The sequence below is a fragment of the Panulirus ornatus genome, chromosome 36, assembly GCF_036320965.1.
Source record: "Panulirus ornatus isolate Po-2019 chromosome 36, ASM3632096v1, whole genome shotgun sequence".
Lineage (NCBI taxonomy): Eukaryota > Metazoa > Arthropoda > Malacostraca > Decapoda > Palinuridae > Panulirus > Panulirus ornatus.
The window spans coordinates 14,094,572-14,115,579 of NC_092259.1; the positions used below are offsets into that span (position 1 = coordinate 14,094,572).

The window sequence follows — 21,008 nt, forward strand, 5'->3', positions numbered from 1 at the left end:
CTTACCCGTTCATTACTTACTCGATCAAACCACATACTGTCCTCTAACATTTCATTTCCAACCACGTCACACACATACTGTCCTCTAACATTTCATTTCCTACATATCCACCCTCCTCGGTACAACCTTATTTACAGCCCATGCCTTGCAACCATATAACACTGTTGGAATCACTATTCCTTCAAACATACCCATTTTTACTCTTAAGGTTTTCTTCCACACATTCTTCATCGCTTCCAGAATCTTCACCCTCTCCCCCACCCTGTGACTTGCTTCTGCTTACATGGTTCCATTCGCTGCCAAGCCTATTCCCAGATATCTAAAATGCTTCACTTCCTCCCAATTTTTCTCCATTCAAACTTACATCCCAATTAACTTGCCCCTCAACTCTACTTAACCTAATAACCTTGCTCTTATTCACATTTACTTTCAACTATCTCCTTTCAAGCACTTTTCCAAACTCAGTCACCAACTTCTGCAATTTCTCACTCTGATCAACCACCAGTGCTGTACCTTTGGTGAACAACAACTGACTCACCTCCCAGGTCCTCTCATCCCCAACAGACTGCATACTTGCCCCTCTCTCCAAAACTCTAGCATTTCACCCCCTAACCACCCCATCCATAAAACAAATCAAACAACCATGGGGACATCACACTCCCCTGCCACAGACCAACATTCACTGGGAAACAATCACTCTCCTCTCTTCCTACTTGTAAACATGCCTTACATCCCCGGTAAAAACTTTTCACTGCTTCTAGCAACTTACCTCCCACACCATATACCCTTAATACCTTCCACAAAGCATCTCTATCAACCCTATCATAAGCCTTCTCCAGATCCATAAATGCTACATACAAGTCCATCTGTTTTTCTAAGTATTTCTCATAGAAATTCTTCCCATGTATTCCCTGCATGTCATAAAAGGTGACTTTTAAAGGGGAGTGGCTGGGTGGCTGGAAATCCTCCCCTCCAATTTTTACTTTTCAAAAAAAAAAAAAAAAATAAAAAAAAAAAAAAAAAGGAACAGAGAAGGGGGCCTAGTGAAGATTTCCCCCTCTCAGGCTCACTCCTCCATTCTTAACGTTACCTCACTAACGTGGGAAATGGCGAATATATATGAAAAAAATATTAATTGTTTCATTATACTTAACCGCCGTCTCCCACGTTAACAAGAAAGCGCAAGGAAAATACACATACACATAAACACCCACACACGCACATATACATACATATACATTTCACTGTATACATACACAGACATATACATATATTTTTTTTTTGCTTTGTCGCTGTCTCCCGCGTTTGCGAGGTAGCGCAAGGAAACAGACGAAAGAAATGGCCCAACCCACCCCCATACACATGTATATACATACGTCCACACACGCAAATATACATACCTACACAGCCTTCCATGGTTTACCCCAGACGCTTCACATGCCTTGATTCAATCCACTGACAGCACGTCAACCCCGGTATACCACATCAATCCAATTCACTCTATTCCTTGCCCTCCTTACACCCTCCTGCATGTTCAGGCCCCGATCACTCAAAATCTTTTTCACTCCATCTTTCCACCTCCAATTTGGTCTCCCTCTTCTCCTCGTTCCCTCCACCTCCGACACATATATCCTCTTGGTCAATCTTTCCTCACTCATTCTCTCCATGTGCCCAAACCATTTCAAAACACCCTCTTCTGCTCTTTCAACCACGCTCTTTTTATTTCCACACATCTCTCTTACCCTTACGTTACTTACTCGATCAAACCACCTCACACCACACATTGTCCTCAAACATCTCATTTCCAGCACATCCATCCTCCTGCGCACAACTCTATCCATATACATATTCATACTTGCTGCCTTTATCCATTCCCATTGCCACCCCACCACACACAAAATAGCATTCCCCCCTACCCCTCTCCAGTGAGGTAGCATCAGGAACAGACAAAAAAGGCCACATTCGTTCACCCTATGTCAAGCTGTCATGTGTAATGCACCGAAACCACAGCTCCCTTTCCACATCCAGGCCCCACAAAACTTTCCATGCTTTACCCCAGATGCTTCACATGCCCTGGTTCAATCCATTGACAGCACGTCGACCCCGGTATACCATATCGTTCCAATTCACTCCACTCCTCTAAACCACTTCTTCCTCCCCCAACTTCTGACATATATATCCTCTTTGTCAATCTTTCCTCACTCATTCTCTCCAAGTGATCAAACAATTTCAACACACCCTCTTCTGCTTTCTCAACCACACTCTTCTTATAACCACACATCTCTCTTACCCTTTCATTACTTACTCAATCAAACCACCTTACACCACATATTGTCCTCAAACATTTCATTTCTAACACATCCACCTTCCTCCGCACAACCCTATCTATACCCCATGCCTCGCAACTATATAACATTGTTAGAACCACTATTCCTTCAAACATAGCCATTTTTGCTCTCTGAGATAACACTCTATCCTTCTACACAGCCTTCATCACTCCTAGAATCTTCACCCCTTCCCCACCCTATGACTCACTTCTGCTTCCATGGTTCCATCCACTGCCAAGTCCACTCCCAGATATCTAATGAGGCCAAAACTAACCCTTGGTGTATAGCAGAGTAACCACCAGGGCTCACCTGTCCTCATTCATAACAAAAGCACATCAGATAGAGTAAATTCCTCCTAGGGTTGCATAAACAGACAAATATTTTGTACAAAATATAATTTCTAAACCTAAGTGCTTTAACAGTTTATAAAGGAACAAAACCAACAAAAAAATTTCTCTTAAAATCCTTCCACTCCTCAAATGAAGATTACATATTGCTGGAGCAAAACAAGCTGCAGGAGAGGTTGACATTAAAGAAGCCCCACTCATCTCAATTCATTAAAGGCTCCAGTCACAGACAAAAGTCCACATCAGGGCTGGGCCTTAACTGAAGTACAGAGAATTATGAAAAGGATTAAGAAAAGACAAGGGTGACAAGGGTAAGTATTTATGAATTTTTGAGAAAGTGAAAGACCTGTCTTTTGAAATGTGCCAGGTCACAGTTATTGGTAAAGACATGAGAAGGTAAGAGCTCCTAAGCTTTAACATGAAGGGAAAGAAGCAGGTATCAAAACAGCCCACCCTTGAGTTGCTCATGGCCACACAATAATCATGTGATGCAGCAGCTTGCCAAGTATTGCATGGTCTCACTGGTGGCATGGGCACACAATCAGCCAGCTCTTGGAAGCAAAAACCAAAGTAATAATTATAGAAGAGGGAAAGTGAGCCAACATTGTGGCATTGGGCAAGGGGGTTATGGTTGGAAGTTAGCCCAGAGCAGTTTACAATTCACACTGCTTTCAACTCTGTCAAATAAGGACACAGAGACAGAACCACCCCGAATGTGAGAGCAGTACTCCATACAAGGAGGAATCAATCCCTTGTATAAATGGAGCAACTGTTCGGAAGAGAAGAAGTTTCAACATCTTAACAGGACACCCAGTTTCTTAGAGGAAGACTTAGCTGTTCCTGTAATGTGGGGTTTCCAAGAAAGAGGGGATGTTACTATAATACCATGAATCTTCATTGAGTCAAAAGGTGGAATTACAAAACTGTCAAAGGAGAGATGGGAGCCATAAGGAGTTTTCGATAGAGAGATGGTAAGATATTGGGTCTTCAAGGCATTAAACTTAACAAGATTTTGTGTATTCCACTGAGATATCCCGTCCAAGTCTAAGTTTATTGAGGAAGCTATATTAAGATGCAGATCAAGTGGGAGAAGAGGGAGTAGAACTGAAGGATATGGATGACTGCAGTGTTGGGTCATCAGCATATGAGTGCATTGGATTATTTGAGTAGGAGAGGAAATTGTTGGTAAAAAGGAGAAAAAGTGTAGGGGACAGGAAAGAACCTTGAGGGACACCACTGTTAATGGAGAAAAGGGGGAGGCTGATCCATCAACAACCACAGAGATAGATCGGCGAGAGGATGCTAGATCAACAATCACAGAGATTGATCAGCCACAGAAGCTAGATATGAAGGAACAAAATAAGGGGGGAAGCTAAATGAGAGGAGCTTAAGAGATGAAAACTCGATACCACACCCTGTCAAAAGCCTTAGATATGTCAAGGGCAACTGCACATGACTCCCTAAAATCTTTCAGAGATGATGACCAGACATTAGTAAGATAGGAAAGAATATCAACAGTGAATATCGCCTAGAGGTCGCACAATCACTACTTGAAGCCATGAACTGTTTCAAGTGGCAAAAAGGGTAGATGTAAAGCAAGGTTCTTCTGGCTTTTCTCATCAGGAAATTATTGATAATAATTTACAGGGTTGAGCAAACAACAGTACCAGAGCCAGAACTGACCCCTCTCCCTCCCTGTAATCATCATCTCATCAGGAAATTATTGGTAATAATTTACAGGGTTGAGCAAACAACAGTACCAGAGCCAGAACTGACCCCTCTCCCTCCCTGTCACTGCATTCCACCACCACTCCACTGCCACCTCATGCACCACTCTACAATATCTCTGGTGAGAAAAGCTTACATATCATTTTGTACCTACCATCATTTGTGAAGTAAAATTATAAAACTATATACTATATGACATTCAAAAATATCTCCATTTATGAGTGTTTTTACTATACCTGTTGACCAAAGAAATTTCATTATGAACGAATCTCTTATGGGAGTATGCAGAAAAAACTGTTCACATAACATATTGAGATTCGTGATACAGATAATCTTTTTAAAAAATGCAGTTCTGTTCATTGATGGGAGAGAATGAAGTGGAGCAACATGGTAATCAGATGGTGGGGGAGATGTCCTAGCAATGGGCTGAACCAGGGCATGTGAAGTAGGCAAGGTTTACATGGAAAAGTCAGTGTAGCTAGGCCATAGATGGTTGGCTGTAGTTTCAATCCATTACACATGACAGATAAAGAGTGGGTGTGTGCAATAAAGGCCATTGTTTGTTTGCTCCTGATACTATCTAGATAAGGTGGGTAAAGCAATTAGGTTTCAAAAACAAATCAAGAAGGAATACTTACAAGTAAGGATGTGCTTCCTTCAACTCCTCTGGCATTGCAAACGGGCGTCGTTTTGGTTCCAGTACAACATTAGTACACTTGGTCCACTCCGTAATATTTCCATGACACACATAGCCTTTGCCATACCTGGAAACAATCCCAAGGACCAATGATAATAACACCAATTTTCTTGAACAGTATTCAGTGTTATACATGAACAACATCCAGTTCTACACATCATACTACTCAATAAAAATGCAACATAACAATAGAGGCAGCAAGTATGAATTATGTATATGAGTATATATGTATATGTCTAAGAATATATATGTATACGTTGAAATGTATAGTTATGTATATGTGCGTGTGTGGACATGTATGTATATACATGTGTATGTGGGTGAGTTGGGCCATTCTTTCGTCTGTTTCCTTACGCTACCTCGCTAACATAGGAGACAGCTACAAAGTATAATAAATATAAATAATAGCATAAATTATGTACAAGTGTATATATGCATATGTCTGTGTATGTATATGTATGCATATGTTGAAATGTATGTGCACGTATATGTGCGTATAAGAGCATTTATGTATATGCATGTGTATGTGGGTGGGTTGGGCCATTCCTCGTCTGTTTCCTTGCACTACCTCGCTGACATGGAAGACAGAGATTAAGTATAATAAATAAATAAATATATAAATAAAAATCTGTACTAAGACAGTAATGAATATATTCAACTTTAGAAAAAAGGGGAACACCAAAACAGTAGGTGCCCTACAAAGAAATTAATCCAATTAAGGAGCACATGCAAATAGGTATATGCAAAGAGTGAACTTGAAAAAGGTGAAAACCATGTTTTCCAGGTAGACTCTTCAATGCCCTCACTATAAAGGTAGTTTTCTTACAAACCATCAGATCATCCTAAATGAGGGAAGAGAATGTGTGACCACTTGTGCTATAATCACTCTCAATTAATGATAAAGTTAAAATTCAAGTGTCTGGCAGGAGTCGAAGAGACCTTCTAAAAAGGAATGTTGTTATCTCCAAGGACTCTGCAAAACCTTACATAACTAGATCTCACACCACCAGAACAAACTCACTTGCTCAACATGAATCAGACCCATCCTCCATGGAGGACGAAGGGCCAGATGATGAAGTGAGGGCAAGTGAAGAGTCTTGCTCAAAAATATGCTTTTCACTGGGTCAAACCTCACTTGTTCAGCAAATTTCCTTGCATGCCCTCATCACTTCACACAGTCTTAACACATTAATCAACAAGGGAGGAGTATTTATTTATCAAGTATATAAACTCCTCCCCCTTAACTTTCTCCCAAGGACAACCACTTAAAAGACTCTTCTCTGATGTTTAGGGCCAACTCTATCTTTCAAGGTCTATACAGTCTTAACATGAGATATAATGTCCATGTAATGATTCAATTCATAAGAACTGTGAAAACAAAAACAATGTATCAATTTTAGCTGATTTTGCAAACTGCAAGCCAAAGGTCTTAGTTATAAAATACTTTTTCAATGCTTGTCCCTCCATAAGCCCCAGGTTGACATATTTTAACAATTATCTTAAGAGAAAATATAGTTCTTAAATGTGGAAAAAAATCCTAGAACAGACAAAAATGTTCCTCAGACCTGTCCTATAGGTAAAGTATCCCATTCTGGTAGGTAAAAGGCATCAATTATCCTTATAGGAAGACAATCCAAGGATAATTCGAGTTACAAACTGCCATCGAGTTACAAACTGCCAAGTGGCAATGGCTGTCACAGCCAATGTTCTTCAACCTTAACTCTTTGGGTGCTAAAACTGGATATATCTGCTTAAGACATTTAAGGTCATTTGATATAGTTAGCAGGTTTACCTCAAAACTCCACAAAAACTTCTCCTTGCACAGCAAAAAGCAGGAATAACTTCACAACCTTGGAAGCCCAACCAAATCTGTGTGTGTGCTCCCAACTCAGAGCAACACTGCAGCTATTGGATGTATCTACATATGGCCTCAGGTCTGCTCATGTCACAATCAGCTCCACATTTTCAGGTTAATTCTACTATGTTATTCTCGTGTATCATACCTTCTACATATACCTAATATTACAGTACCTATGGTTGCGAGGCGTGGGCTATGGATAGAGTTGTGCGCAGGAGAGTGGATGTGCTGGAAATGAGATGTTTGAGGACAATATGTGGTGTGAGGTGGTTTGATCAAGTAAGTAATAATAGGGTAAGAGAGATGTGTGGTAATAAAAAGTGTCGTTGAGAGAGCAGAAGAGGGTGTTTTGAAATGGTTTGGTCACATGGAGAGAATGAGTGAGGAAAGATTGACCAAGAGGATATATGTGTCTGAGGTGGAGGGAACGAGAAGTGGGAGACCAAATTGGAGATGGAAAGATGGAGTGAAAAAGATTTTGAGTGATCAGGGCCTGAACATGCAGGAGGGTGAAAGGCGTGCAAGGAATAGAGTGAATTGGAATGATGTGGTATACTGGGGTCGACGTGCTGTCAATGGATTGAACCAGGGCATGTGAAGCGTCTGGGGTAAACCATGGAAAGTTCTGTGGGGCCTGGATGTGGAAAGCGAGCTGTGGTTTCGGTGCATTATTACATGACAGCTAGAGACTGAGTGGGAACGAATGGGGCCTTTGTTGTCTTCCTAGCGCTACCTCACGCACATGAGGGGGGAGGGGGTTGTTATTACATGTGTGGCGGGGTGGCGATGGAAATGAATAAAGGCAAACAGCATGAACTATGTACATGTGTATATATGTATATGTCTGTGTTTGTATATATATGTATACGTTGAGATGTATAGGTATGTATATTTGCATGTGTGGACGTATATGTATATACATGTGTATGTGGGTGGGTTGGGCCATTCTTTCGTCTGTTTCCTTGCGCTACCTCGCTAACGTGGGAGACAGCGACAAAGCAAAATAATAAATATTACAATAATCATCCAATATGCAAATATATGACTGAGGTTTTGTAATAAGATGGTAAAATGAATAAAGAGCAAGAGTTCATAACTTTTGCTCATTTTTTTTTTCTCTTCAGTATTCATTTGTAAATTGTTTGAGCTTGACTTTTATATTTTTCTTTGGCAAGTTACTGTTATAGTTTAGGAGGAATGCCTTACATTAGCTGCACAGCATATAGTGTTTGTTTTTGGTTGATTGCCTGATTGATTACAATGAGTGGAGTGGCCATCTAACTCATGCCTTTTAACTCTTGTGTTCTCATCATAATGATAAGTTATTCGTCAACAAACTATCATCTATGTAATGGTTAAGCTTTATTTTCCATTTCATGCTGACATAGCCCCGAGGATATGGAGTAAACAGCTAAACAGCCTTCATATGTTTAAGTTTATAATTCCCAAAATTCTTCATTTTTCCCACTGTAATCATGAGTGGTAAAAAGAAGGCTCTCACATCTAATATTGAGGCCATTTTAGCAGCATATGAGAGTGGGAGCAAGTCTAAGGAGACAGGTGATTATGATGCCTCAGAAGTATGACTGGGTGATGAGGAAGTGGAAATGAGGGGCCCACTCCTGTCAACTAGCTAAGCTACACCAGACCTATACACAGGTGTAAGAATGAGAATGTCCAACACCAGAACATCCCAGATTTAGACTGCAGTTGACTGATGTCAAATATACAACTTGATATGTAGCTGCAGATATCAGATTGTAGACTTTGGAAATATGCAGTCATCATCATTAAATCTAGATGCATTTACCAGATTTTCTTATCATGTTACATCTTTATATTAATTGCATGGCTGATTTTGCAGATTCATTAAAAACTACAAAAGTATGAATCGCGACAGTAAAAAAGTTCTCCACTTATACCTGTTCTAATATGCCTCCCTTCCACACACCACTACATTTCTCTCCCTCCAGTATTCTTTTACTCCATTTTCCCATGTCACAGGTGATCTTCCTCTCACATCAACCCCTTTAATTGTACTATCATACACTCTCCTTGTAAACTCTGTCTTGCATTCTTTCCAGATACACAAACCATCTCAAAAGTATTATGTTTCACCTGCTCTACCACTCCATAATTCATTCTCTTTGCACTCCCTGCCATACCACATCTTTCATACACCCTTTCATTTCTTTCTTCTTTCCATCTAGCCATACCACATTCTTCTCTCAAATGCTCATTTCCATAGCCTGGACTCTTGACCTCTGCGACATTCCATGTCCATGATTTGGCTGCATAGGTATGGGTTGGGAGGATTATGCTGTCCCTTTATCTGCTCTCCACTTCCACACCTACACCTCTTCCCTTCATTATTCTACTAAGGGATCCAGAGACTCTTAAACCTGTACTGCTCTCTCCCATATAAATCTTTCCATATACCCAAACTTACCAAAGACAGCCCCAAAATACTTAACCTCTCTCACCTCTTCCAGTCCCCCCTTCCCACCCAAATCCAAAACAAAAATTAATACACTTTCTTCTTTCACTCAATATGGTTTTGCAAAATCTATACTTTCACTGTTTCCTTGTAAACATCACTTCTTTACTTTTATTTCCATTTAACTTCAATTGCCTACACTTACACACATCACAAAATACACAACCTTCTGCAACTCCTCTTCACTCTCAGGAAACACTATCATCTGCCCATTGGTTTGCTATTAACCACTATACCTCAATGCCACACTCCATCTCTGCATCCCCTTTCCCTAGTTTAGCTTTCATCTCTCTTATCACTTTATCCATATATATCTTCACCTGTGGATGCATGACATTTTCTCTCTACATCACTGCATGACTGCTGATGATACAGCACTGGTGGCTGGTTCGTGTGAGAAACTGCAGAAGTTGGTGACTGAGTGTGGTCAAGTGTTTGAAAGAAGAAAGCTGAGAGTAAATGTGAATAAGAGCAAGGTTATTAGGTACAGTAGGGTTGAGGGACAAGTCAATTGGGAGGTACGTTTGAATGGAGAAAAACTGGAGGAAGTGAAGTGTTTTAGATATCTGGGAGTGGATTTGGCAGCAGATGGAAGTGGAAGTGAATCATACGGTGGGGAAGGGGGCGAAAGTTCTGGGTGCGTTGAAAAATGTGTGGAAGTCGAGAACATGATCTTGGAAAGCAAAAATGGGTATGTTTGAAGGAATAGTGGTTCCAACAATGTTATATGGTTGCGAGGCGTGGGCTATAGATAGAGTTGTGCAGAGGAGGGTGGACGTGCTGGAAATGAGATGTTTGAGGGCAATATGTGGTGTGAGGTGGTTTGATCGAGTAAGTAATGAAAGGGTAAGAGAGATGTGTGGTAATAAAAAGAATGCGGTTGAGAGAGCAGAATAGGGTTTTTTAAAATGGTTTGGTCACATGGAGAGAATGAGTGAGGAAAGACTGTCAAAAAGGAGATATGCGTCAGAGGTGGACGGTACGAGGAGAAGTGGAAGACCAAATTGGATGTGGAAAGATGGAGTGCAAAAGATTTTGAGTGATTGGGGCCTGAACATTCAGGAAGGTGAAAGGCATGCAAGGAATAGAGTGAACTGGAACAATGTGGTATACTGGGGTCAACGTGCTGTCAATGGATTGAACCGGGGCATGTGATGCGTCTGGGGTAAACCATGGAAAGTTTTGTGGGGCCTGGATGTGGAAAAGGAGCTGTGGTTTCGGTGCATTATACATGACAGCTAGAATCTGAGTGTGAACGAATGTGGCCTTTGTTGTCTTTTCCTAGTGCTATCTCGTGCACATGTGGGGGGAGGGGATTTTCATTTCATGTGTGGCGGTGTGGCAACGGGAATGAATATGGGCAGACAGTATGAATTATGTACATGTGTATATATGTATATATATGTATACATTGAGATGTATAGATATGTATATGTGCGTGTGTGGATGTGTATGTACATACATGTGTATTTGGGTGAGTTGGGCCATTCTTTTGTCTGTTTCCTTGCGCTACCTCGCTAACGTGGGAGACAGCAACAAATTACAATAAAATGAATAAATAAATGCATCTTAAATATGTAATTACTCAAAATTACAGCCTAACCATATTTTCATCAAAATCTTTATACATGATCTATTTACATTTGCTATTAAGGGTTTTGAATGTAATAACTTACAGATAACATGTTTTACTTTTTTATTTATTGAACATCCGAAGAGATGACTCGGCAGAAGGTAGACTAGGAAATACGCTGAAGTACCTGAAATATGGTTTTACATCACTAAGGGAGATTTAGATGTACCTAAGTGTGTTACATGCCTCAAAACCTTGAAAAATGATGCCATGCACCCAACAAGAACAAAATGTCACCTCAGTGGCAACCATCCAGACTTGGTTGACAAGCCAGAGGCATATTTTGCAGCAAAGAGAGAAAGCACCTAAAAGACAAAAACTAAGATGCATTTTAACAGCAGTCAGCAACTGTAGAGATGTCATATGAATTATCACTCATGATAGCTAAAGTAAAAAAAGCCGTATAGCACTGGTGAAACACTTGTGAAACCATGCATTCTAAGTGCTGCAAAACTGCTTTTTCCAGATGAGAAATATCAGAAATTGGCTATGATTTAATTGTCCAATTCCACAGTAAAACTAAGGATTGCTGAAACAGCAGAGGACACAAAGACTCTAGTGGTGGGGATGGTTAATTTGTTGCCCTTTAGAGACCAGAATAACAGCTGATATCTTCAATGCTGTTTAAAAAATTTTTTTCAAGAGCTTGACATATCCTGGGAAAATTTAATTGGCGTGTGTGCAGATGGAGCTCCATCCATGCTGGAATCATGCTCAGGTTTCATTAGCGAGGTGAAAGAGAGGAGTCCATCTACAATTTCCACACACTGCTTCATACATCGCCAAGCTTTGGAAGCAAAGACTCTACCTTCACAATCCCAGGAATATTTGAACATCAAGATCAAGATCATAAATTACATAAAGAACAGTGCCTTCAATACACAAGTGTTTGCACAGCTTTGTCATGTTTCAGGTACAGATAATAAGACACTGCTTTTTCACACTAACACATATTGGCTCCCAAAGGGCAATATGTTGGGGAGCTTTTGTGAACTTTGAGAAGTAAATGTTTCTGGAAACTAAGGGAAAACAGTACCTCACCACCTTTAATTCTCATGAAGTTAACTTTTCCCCGGCTTACCTTGCAGGTATTTTTCCAGTCTTGTATGACATGAACATGAAGCTACAAGGAAGAGGCACAACTATGATTGACCACTGTGATTCAATTAAAACATTCATGGGAAGTAGCAACTGTGGAGGTGTAGCATACAGAGGAAGAACACAGCATCCCTTCCTTGTCCAGATGAAATCATGGAAGAGAAGAAACCTTTCAGTGACAAGCTAAAAACAGAACTTGAGGATCATCTCGAAAGACTGGATAACAAGTTTCATCACTATTTTCCTCACGTTAGCAAGAGCAGATCTGATTTTAACCTTGCCAGGAACCCCTTTTCTGTGTAAATGAGGACATTCCTGAAGCTATGCAAGAAGAATTTCCTGAACTTAATTTAATTCTGTAGCAAAGGACAATTTTAATGGCCTTAATCTGAAGATGTCTTGGGTGAAGTATCTCTCAACTTACCAGAAAATAAGCCTGTCAGTCCTAAAAGTCGTTGTCCCTTTTTCATCTACTTACCTATGTGAAGTAGGTTATTCAGCACTGGCTAAAAAAAAAAAAAAAAAAAAAAAAAAAAAAAAAAAAAAAAAGCAAAGAAACAAGCTAGATGAGGAGGTTGATTTCCAATGTGCACTCAGCAACCAGATGACACCAAATATTACTAGACCAATCAGTCAGAAGAGTCAGCACCAGCCATCTCATTGATGACTACTACCTAGCCAACAGTCAACATATGTAATTCACAGTCTTGTTTGTGATACACACATACATATCAACATATACATACATATGCATACACATACAGAGACATGTTGAAAAGGATCACAATTTTGCGCGTGATCAAGATATTCCTATGAGTCCACGGGGAAAATGAAACACAAAAAGTTCCCAAGTGCACTTTCGTGTAATAATCACATCATCAGGGGAGACACGAGAGAAATATAACAGTCAGTTGATATACATCGAAGAGACGAAGCTAGGACGCCATTTGGTAAACATGTTTACCAAATGGCGTCCTAGCTTCGTCTCTTCGATATATATCAACTGACTGTTATATTTCTCACTTGTGTCTCCCCTGATGATGTGATTATTACACGAAATTGCACCTGGTAACTTTTCGTGTTTCATTTTCCCCGTGGACTCATAAGAATACACAGACATATACATAAATAAACATTTGTTCACACTCAGTCTCTAGCTGTCATGTTTGTAATACACTGAAACCATGCCTCCCTGTCCACATCCTGGCCCTATAGACCTTTCCATGGTTTGCCCCAGACATTTCACATGCCCTGGCTCAGTCCACTGACAGCTTGTCGACTCGTATACCATATCGTTCCAATTTACTTTATTCCTTGCATGCCTTTCACCCTTCTTCATGTTCAGGCTCCAATCACTCAAAATCTTTCTCTCCATCCTTCCATCTCTAATTTGGTCTCCTACTTCTCCGTGTTCCCTCCACCTCTAACAACTACATCCTCTTCGTCAATCTTTCCTCTCTTATTTTCTCCATATGTCCAAATCATTTCAACATACCATCTTATGCTCTCTCAACCACACTCTTTTTATTACCACACCTCTCTCTTACTCCTTTTATTACTTACTTGATCAAACCACCTCACACCACATACTGTCCTCAACCATTTTATTTCCAACACATCTGCTCTCCTCCATACAACCCTATCTATGGCCAATGCCTTGCAATCATATAATATTGTTGGAACTATTTTTTCAACAATACCCATTTTTGCTCTCCGAGATAATGTTCTCTGCCTCCACACATTCTTCATCACTCCTAGAACATTCACCCCCTCCCCAACCCTCTGACTCACTTCTGCTTCCACAGTTCCATTTGCTGCTAAGTCCACTTCCAGATATCTAAAACACTTTTCATGGTTTACCCCAGATGCTTCACATGCCCTGGTTCAATCCATTGACAGCATGTCCACCCCGGTATACCACATCATTCCAATTCACTCTATTCCTTGAACGCCTTTCACCCTCCTGCATGTTCAGGCCCTGATCACTCAAAATCTTTTTCACTCCATCTTTCCACCTCCAATTTGGTTTCCCACTTCTCGTTCCCTCCACCTCTGACACATATATCCTCTTTGTCAATCTTTCCTCACTCATTCTCTCCATGTGACTAAACCATTTCAAAACACCCTCTTCTGCTCTCTCAACCACACTCTTTTTATTACCACACATCTCTCTTACCCATTCATTACTTACTCGATCAAATCACCTCACACCACACATTGCCCTCAAACATCTCATTTCCAGCACATCCACCCTCCTCCGCACAACTCTATCCATAACCCATGCCTTGCAACCATATAACATTGTTTGAACCACTATTCCTTCAAACATACCCATTTTTGCTTTCCAAGATAACGTTCTCGACTTCCACACATTTTTCAACACTCCCAAAACTTTTGCCCCCTCCCCCACCCTATGATTCACTTAAGCTTCCATGGTTCCATCCACAGCCAAATCCACTCCCAGATATCTAAAACACTTCACTTCCTCCAGTTTTTCTCCATTCAAACTTACCTCCCAACTGACTTGTCCCTCAACCCTACTGTACCTAAGAACCTTGCTCTTATTCACATTTACTCTCAGCTTTCTTCTTTCACACACTTTACCAAACTCAGTCACCAGCTTCTGCAGTTTCTAAACCGAATCAGCCACCAGCGCTGTATCATCAGCAAACAACAACTGACTCACTTCCCAAGCTCTCTCATCCACAACAGACTGCATACTTGCTCCTCTTTCCAAAACTCTTGCATTCACCTCCCTAACCCCATCCATAAACAAATTAAACAACCATGGAGACATCACGCACCCCTGCCGCAAACCAACATTCACTGAGAACCAATCACTTTCCTCTCTTCCTACACGTACACATGCCTTACATCCTCGATAAAACTTTTTACTGCTTCTAACAACTTGCCTCCCACACCATATATTCTTAATACCTTCCACAGAGCATCTCTATCAACTCTATCATATGCCTTCTCCAGATCCATAAATGCTACATACAAATCCATTGGCTTTTCTAAGTATTTCTCACATACATTCTTCAAAGCAAACACCTGATCCACACATCCTCTACCACTTCTGAAACCACAATACTCTTCCCCAATCTGATGTACGTGCCTTCACCCTCTCATATAATTTCTCATGAATATTCAATAAACTTATACCTCTGTAATTCGAGCACTCACTTTTATCCCCTTTGCCTTTGTACAATGGCACTATGCAAGCATTTCGCCAATCCTCAGGCACCTCACCATGAGTCATACATACATTAAATAACCTTACCAACCAGTCAACAATACAGTCACCCCCTTTTTTAATAAATTCCACTGCAATACCATCCAAACCCGCTGCCTTGCCGGCTTTCATCTTCTGAAAAGCTTTTACTACCTCATCTCTGTTTATCAAATCATTCTCCCTAACCCTCTCACTTTGCACACCACCTCGACCAAAATGCCCTATATCTGTCACTCTATCATCAAACACATTCAACAAACCTTCAAAATACTCACTCCATCTACTTGTCACCTCCCCATTAGCCCCCTTCACTAATGTTCCCATTTGTTCCCTTGTCTTACGCACTTTATCTACCTCCTTCCAAAACATCTTTTTATTCTCCCTAAAATTTAATGATACTCTCTCACCCCAACTCTCCTTTGCTCTCTTTTTCAACTCTTGCACCTTTTTCTTGACCTAATTACAGATGTATAATCACGTTGAGTATACCTAAAAAGTTGTATGGGGTGGTAACTAAGTGGGTGGTGGCATGCACAAGGCATCAGACTGAGGTTTAACAATGTGCTTGAGGAGTGGTAGACATTATGTGGACCAAGTGTTTTCTATGAAGAATCTGATTGAAAAATGTATAGAGAAATATAAACCAGTTGTTTTCTATGAAGACTCTGACTGAAAAATGTATAGAGAAAAAGTAGTTCTGATGTAGCATTTATGAATCTGGAGAAAATGTAAGATAGCACTGATGGAGATGCTTTGTGGTAGGTGCTATGAATATTTAGAGTGGGAGGAAAACAACTAAAAGCAGTAATGAGTTTCGATCTAGAAAGTAATGAGCGTCTAAGTAGGGAGAGAGGATGTGAATGGTCCCAGGTGAAGGTAGGTCTACATCAAGGGTGTGTGATATCAGCATGGCAGTTTAATCTGCTGTGGATGGGTGGTGATGGAGGCAAATGCAGGAGTTCTGGAGAGAAGGGTGCAGCTGCAGTCAAATAGGGCTGGAAGACCTAAGAGGTGAGTCAACTCCTGTTTGCAGATGACACTGATCTGGTGGCAGACTAGACTGAGAAATTGCAGAAGCTGGTGTCTGAGTTTACAAGAGCATGTGAATGTAGGCTGTTGAGAGTTAATGTAAATAAAAGGAAGATAAAGAGGTTTAGCAGTGCAGAGTTAATGTGAGTTTGATTGGAATGAACTTGGCATAAATGGGGTGTTTTAGATACCTGGGAATGGAAATGGCAATGGATGAAAGTATGCGCTACGTAGAGAATCAATGGGTGGGTGAGGTATCAAAGGTACTGGGTGTAATATGGAGTGTGGGAAATGAGGTAATTGCCTGTAAGAACAACAATGGGTATGATCAAATTAGTCAAGTAACTAAAAGACTGTCATCTTTCAATTCAGTGGGCTAATGTTTAAGTTAATGGACTGTTCTTGTAATTAACTATCTATATATCTATCTATCTACAGCCATGACACCTGCTCCCATCCAGAACTCCCTCACAAGGGTGGCCACAGCAATAGCGTTTCCATAATTAGTGAAATCCAGTGCCACTTCTTAGCCTTTAGTGCCTCATCCTTAACAGGCAACTGGCAGAGGGCAACTCTAGCAAAATGTTTGCAGAAGTTCCTATTTCCTACTCCTACTGACTACTACCTAATATTTGTACCTACTACTACTACCTAATGTTTCTTCCTAATGCTCCAGCCTCAACGTTCCTACCTACTACTTCTATCCATTGCTCCTACCATTTTGCCAAATGGCAGAGACAGTACATAGTGCTCACTGTGGGAAAATCTAGTCACGAAAGAATGAGCCGTGTGAGTTAAGTGTTGTATATGGCAAGGAGGGATTGTATGTTTGCAGATAGAATGTCAGCAGTCCATGTGTGAGTGAGTCAGAAAGAAAATACAGCTACCCAGGTCAGAGGAGTGCTGGCTCATGATGCAGCTATCACTAACCCTTCCAACACCCTGGCAGATAGCACTCATAGTATACCTCCCTGGTTGTTATAATAAACTATGTACCATATATAATTAATTTTTTCTTTCGGACCTGTTTTAAGCTTTCTTAATAAAGGATGGATAAATATTATCTTTGTTACTGGGCAATGTCATCTTTTTAAAATGTGGATAATGGTCTAATCCATAAATCAATTTCTTTTAAACTACTTCTAACAAACAAAGACTGCAAATCACTTATTCATCTGTGGTCTTTAGTTGCATATTTATTGTACATGATTATGAGAAAAAAAGTTTTTACGATACAGTGTTTTAACACTGGCAGCAGCACAGAAGGCAGATTGGGATGATGTGCCTTTTGTCTGATCAGCCACCACAGCCATGGGGAAGCAGGGCCATAATTTTCATCCAGTGAGGATTTTAAAATACTAAAATTATGTAACAGTATGAAACATCACCTCCTATTTACTGTGTAATAATACACAAATGTGATCAGCAAGCAGTTTTCTAAGAAAGCATCCTTCCTGTATATGAAAAGTGTGTACACATTTAAGCAAGGTTCCTAGGATCCACTTACAAGAAGTGATCTGAGGCATGAAGTTACCTACAATGAGACTATCATTTTCAGGGGATGGAAAGGAAAAGTGAACCTTCCTGTCCTAAAAGGAGCTAACCTAACTCTGCCCTCATGTGAAGAGTAGCCTAAAAGCTGCAAGAGCCCCATGAAATGGGTACTGTGGTTGCATAAGTACTTAATTAATTACATATGAGCAAAGGCACATGCATATGAATGCACAAAAAGACCTATACATCTATATGTACACACACACACAAACCTCAGCCTCTACCACGAAGAGGTAAGCATTGTGAACCATCAATCTCATGAGCCTACAAACAAGTCCTGAAGAAAGAATCCAGCTAACAGCTGTTCATTCCCCCCTTAGGAACTGGTTGATAAATTGGTTCCACGTGTGGGGAGCTGGAAATCCTCCCCTCCAGTTTTAACTTTTCCAAAAGAAGGAACAGAGAAAGCTAAGTAAAGATTTTTCCCTCAAAGGCTCGGTTCCCTGTCCTTGATGCTCCCTTGCTAAAGCAGGAAATGGCAAATATGTCGGGGAAAATTTTTTTGTATATGGTTAAGGCATGGTATACATACAAGGTACGTGACAGGACAAAATGAACGTAAATCTCTCTAATTGTAACATATGTCTAAAAAAAAAAATACCAAAGCAAAACCAACATATGCTTTAAAAAAAAAATGCACTGGCAAAACCTAACAAGCATCTAAAAAAGAATGAGCTTCTATGACAAAATCATTCCTTCCTTACAAACTTTAAAATGTATTGCATCTACACCCCCCTAGTTTTGAAGCAGTAAATGTAATGAACAGTGCAACGGCATGAAATTATCAAAGGTACTACACTTCATGAGGTAGGCAATTTTGCTTACAAAAAATTACTACAGCACTGTTACTTACGTGTATGAGAAATGTCCATTCTTACAAACTTCACAACGTTCCATTGCACCAAAAGTCATTACATCAACAATAACATCAAGCATCTGCAACCAATAAAGACTCTGAATTAAAAATCACAGATAAAAAGTTCTACATACTAAAGAATATACCTTTATCATGCTGAAATCTCTTGTAGATTCATCTCTATATGCAATAGGATGCTTTCCTGTGTGCAAAACAAGGAAGCACAAGCAGCACAAAAATTACAGTAGTGGAATGAGCAGGATTATCACTTTTCAAAAAACAAGAAAGCATAAAAGATTTGAGACTGAAGCATGATTAAAATGTTCCTTCATTTCACTGAAGGAATGGATGGATAGCCAAATTCAAGTGTATAATCAATCATCAATCAAAGTTTCAGTAGTAAGGCTTCAGTTTTGTGATACTCTTCCTTAGGTTTAGATTGCATTCCTCCAAGTACAGTCATATCAAAATTAAGAGGAAAGTTTTATAGTTAATGAAATAATTCATTCTAGCATTTTTAATAGGGGTAACATCTTTAATGTATGTTTCATGGTTCTTAACAGTAATGATGTGTCCTTCTGATCAGTTAGTAGCATTATCCCACCTCATACTTCACATCTAATAAAATAGTGATCTCATAACATCCACATGATAAATGCAAGACATGTGTGCCATCAACTTCATAAGCCTGAGATTTTTTGGTCTGATAGCAGGCTAAGGAATAACAGGATAATCACAGGAGTAAAGAGTGTAGTTAAGACAGCAGAAGAGGGTGTTTATGGATGGGATTGTTAGGGAGGTGAATGCAAGAGTTTTGGAAAGAGGGGCAAGTATGCAGTCTGTTGTGGATGAGAGAGCTTGGGAAGTGAGTCAGTTGTTGTTCGCTGATGATACAGCGCTGGTGGCTGATTCATGTGAGAAACTGCAGAAGCTGGTGACTGAGTTTGGTAAAGTGTGTGAAAGAAGAAAGTTGAGAGTAAATGTGAATAAGAGCAAGGTTATTAGGTACAGCAGGGTTGAGGGTCAAGTCAATTGGGAGGTAGGTTTGAATGGAGAAAAACTGGAGGAAGTAAAGTGTTTTAGATATCTGGGAGTGGATACTGATTAAATTATCAAATACCATACTGTTATTCAATCAAATATTCTTTTGGGGTTATTCACATAACTGTCTCTTTTCCTCAATGGTCTAATCCCACTTTTTGCTTCTCTATTCATGTAACCAGCTATGACTTTTTGATTATGATCCAAGCTTTGAGACACTTCTTTTCTTTCTTCCTCTTGTTATCTCCTGTGTGACTCCACTATTTCTTTGTCAGCATTCCTTATCTTTTTTCTAGTTGTTCCATTATATATCTGCTTTTTTGTAAATCATATGTTCTGGAAGGAGGTAAATAAAGTGCGTAAGACAAGGGAGCAAATGGGAACTTCAGTGAAGGGCGCTAATGGGGAGGTGATAACAAGTAGTGGTAATGTGAGAAGGAGATGGAGTGAGTATTTTGAAGGTTTGTTGAATGTGTTTGATGACAGAGTGGCAGATATAGGGTGTCTTGGTCGAGGTGGTGTGCAAAGTGAGAGGGTTGGGGAAAATGATTTGGTAAACAGAGAGGAGGTAGTAAAAGCTTTGCGGAAGATGAAAGCCGGCAAGGCAGCAGGTTTGGATGGTATTGCAGTGGAATTTATCAAAAAAGGGGGTGACTGTATTGTTGACTGGTTGGTAAGGTTATTTAATGTATGTATGACTCATGGTGAGGTGCCTGAGGATTGGCGGAATGCGTGCATAGTGCCATTGTACAAAGGCAAAGGGGATAAGAGTGAGTGCTCAAATTACAGAGGTATAAGTTTGTTGAGTATTCCTGGGAAATTATATGGGAGGGTATTGATTGAGAGGGTGAAGGCATGTACAGAGCATCAGATTGGGGAAGAGCAGTGTGGTTTCAGAAGTGGTAGAGGATGTGTGGATCAGGTGTTTGCTTTGAAGAATGTATGTGAGAAATACTTAGAAAAGCAAATGGATTTGCATGTAGCATTTATGGATCTGGAGAAGGCATATGATAAGAGTTGATAGAGATGCTCTGTGGAAGGTAGTAAGAATATATGGTGTGGGTGGCAAGTTGTTAGAAGCAGTGAAAAATTTTTATCGAGGATGTAA

At 40.1% G+C, this 21,008-nt stretch overlaps 1 protein-coding gene across 1 annotated transcript in view; it reads right to left on the minus strand.

Annotated features, from left to right (window-relative positions):
* Nucleotides 1–21,008, minus strand: part of Parp1 (Poly-(ADP-ribose) polymerase) — a 497,767-nt gene that overhangs the window by 89,738 nt on the left and 387,021 nt on the right. Inside the window, exons 7-8 of the mRNA XM_071683522.1 lie at nucleotides 18,857–18,939; nucleotides 5,041–5,166 (exon numbers count right to left, since the gene is read on the minus strand). Coding sequence (XP_071539623.1) covers nucleotides 5,041–5,166; nucleotides 18,857–18,939 — 209 coding nt within the window. The remainder of the gene's footprint in view (nucleotides 1–5,040; nucleotides 5,167–18,856; nucleotides 18,940–21,008) is intronic.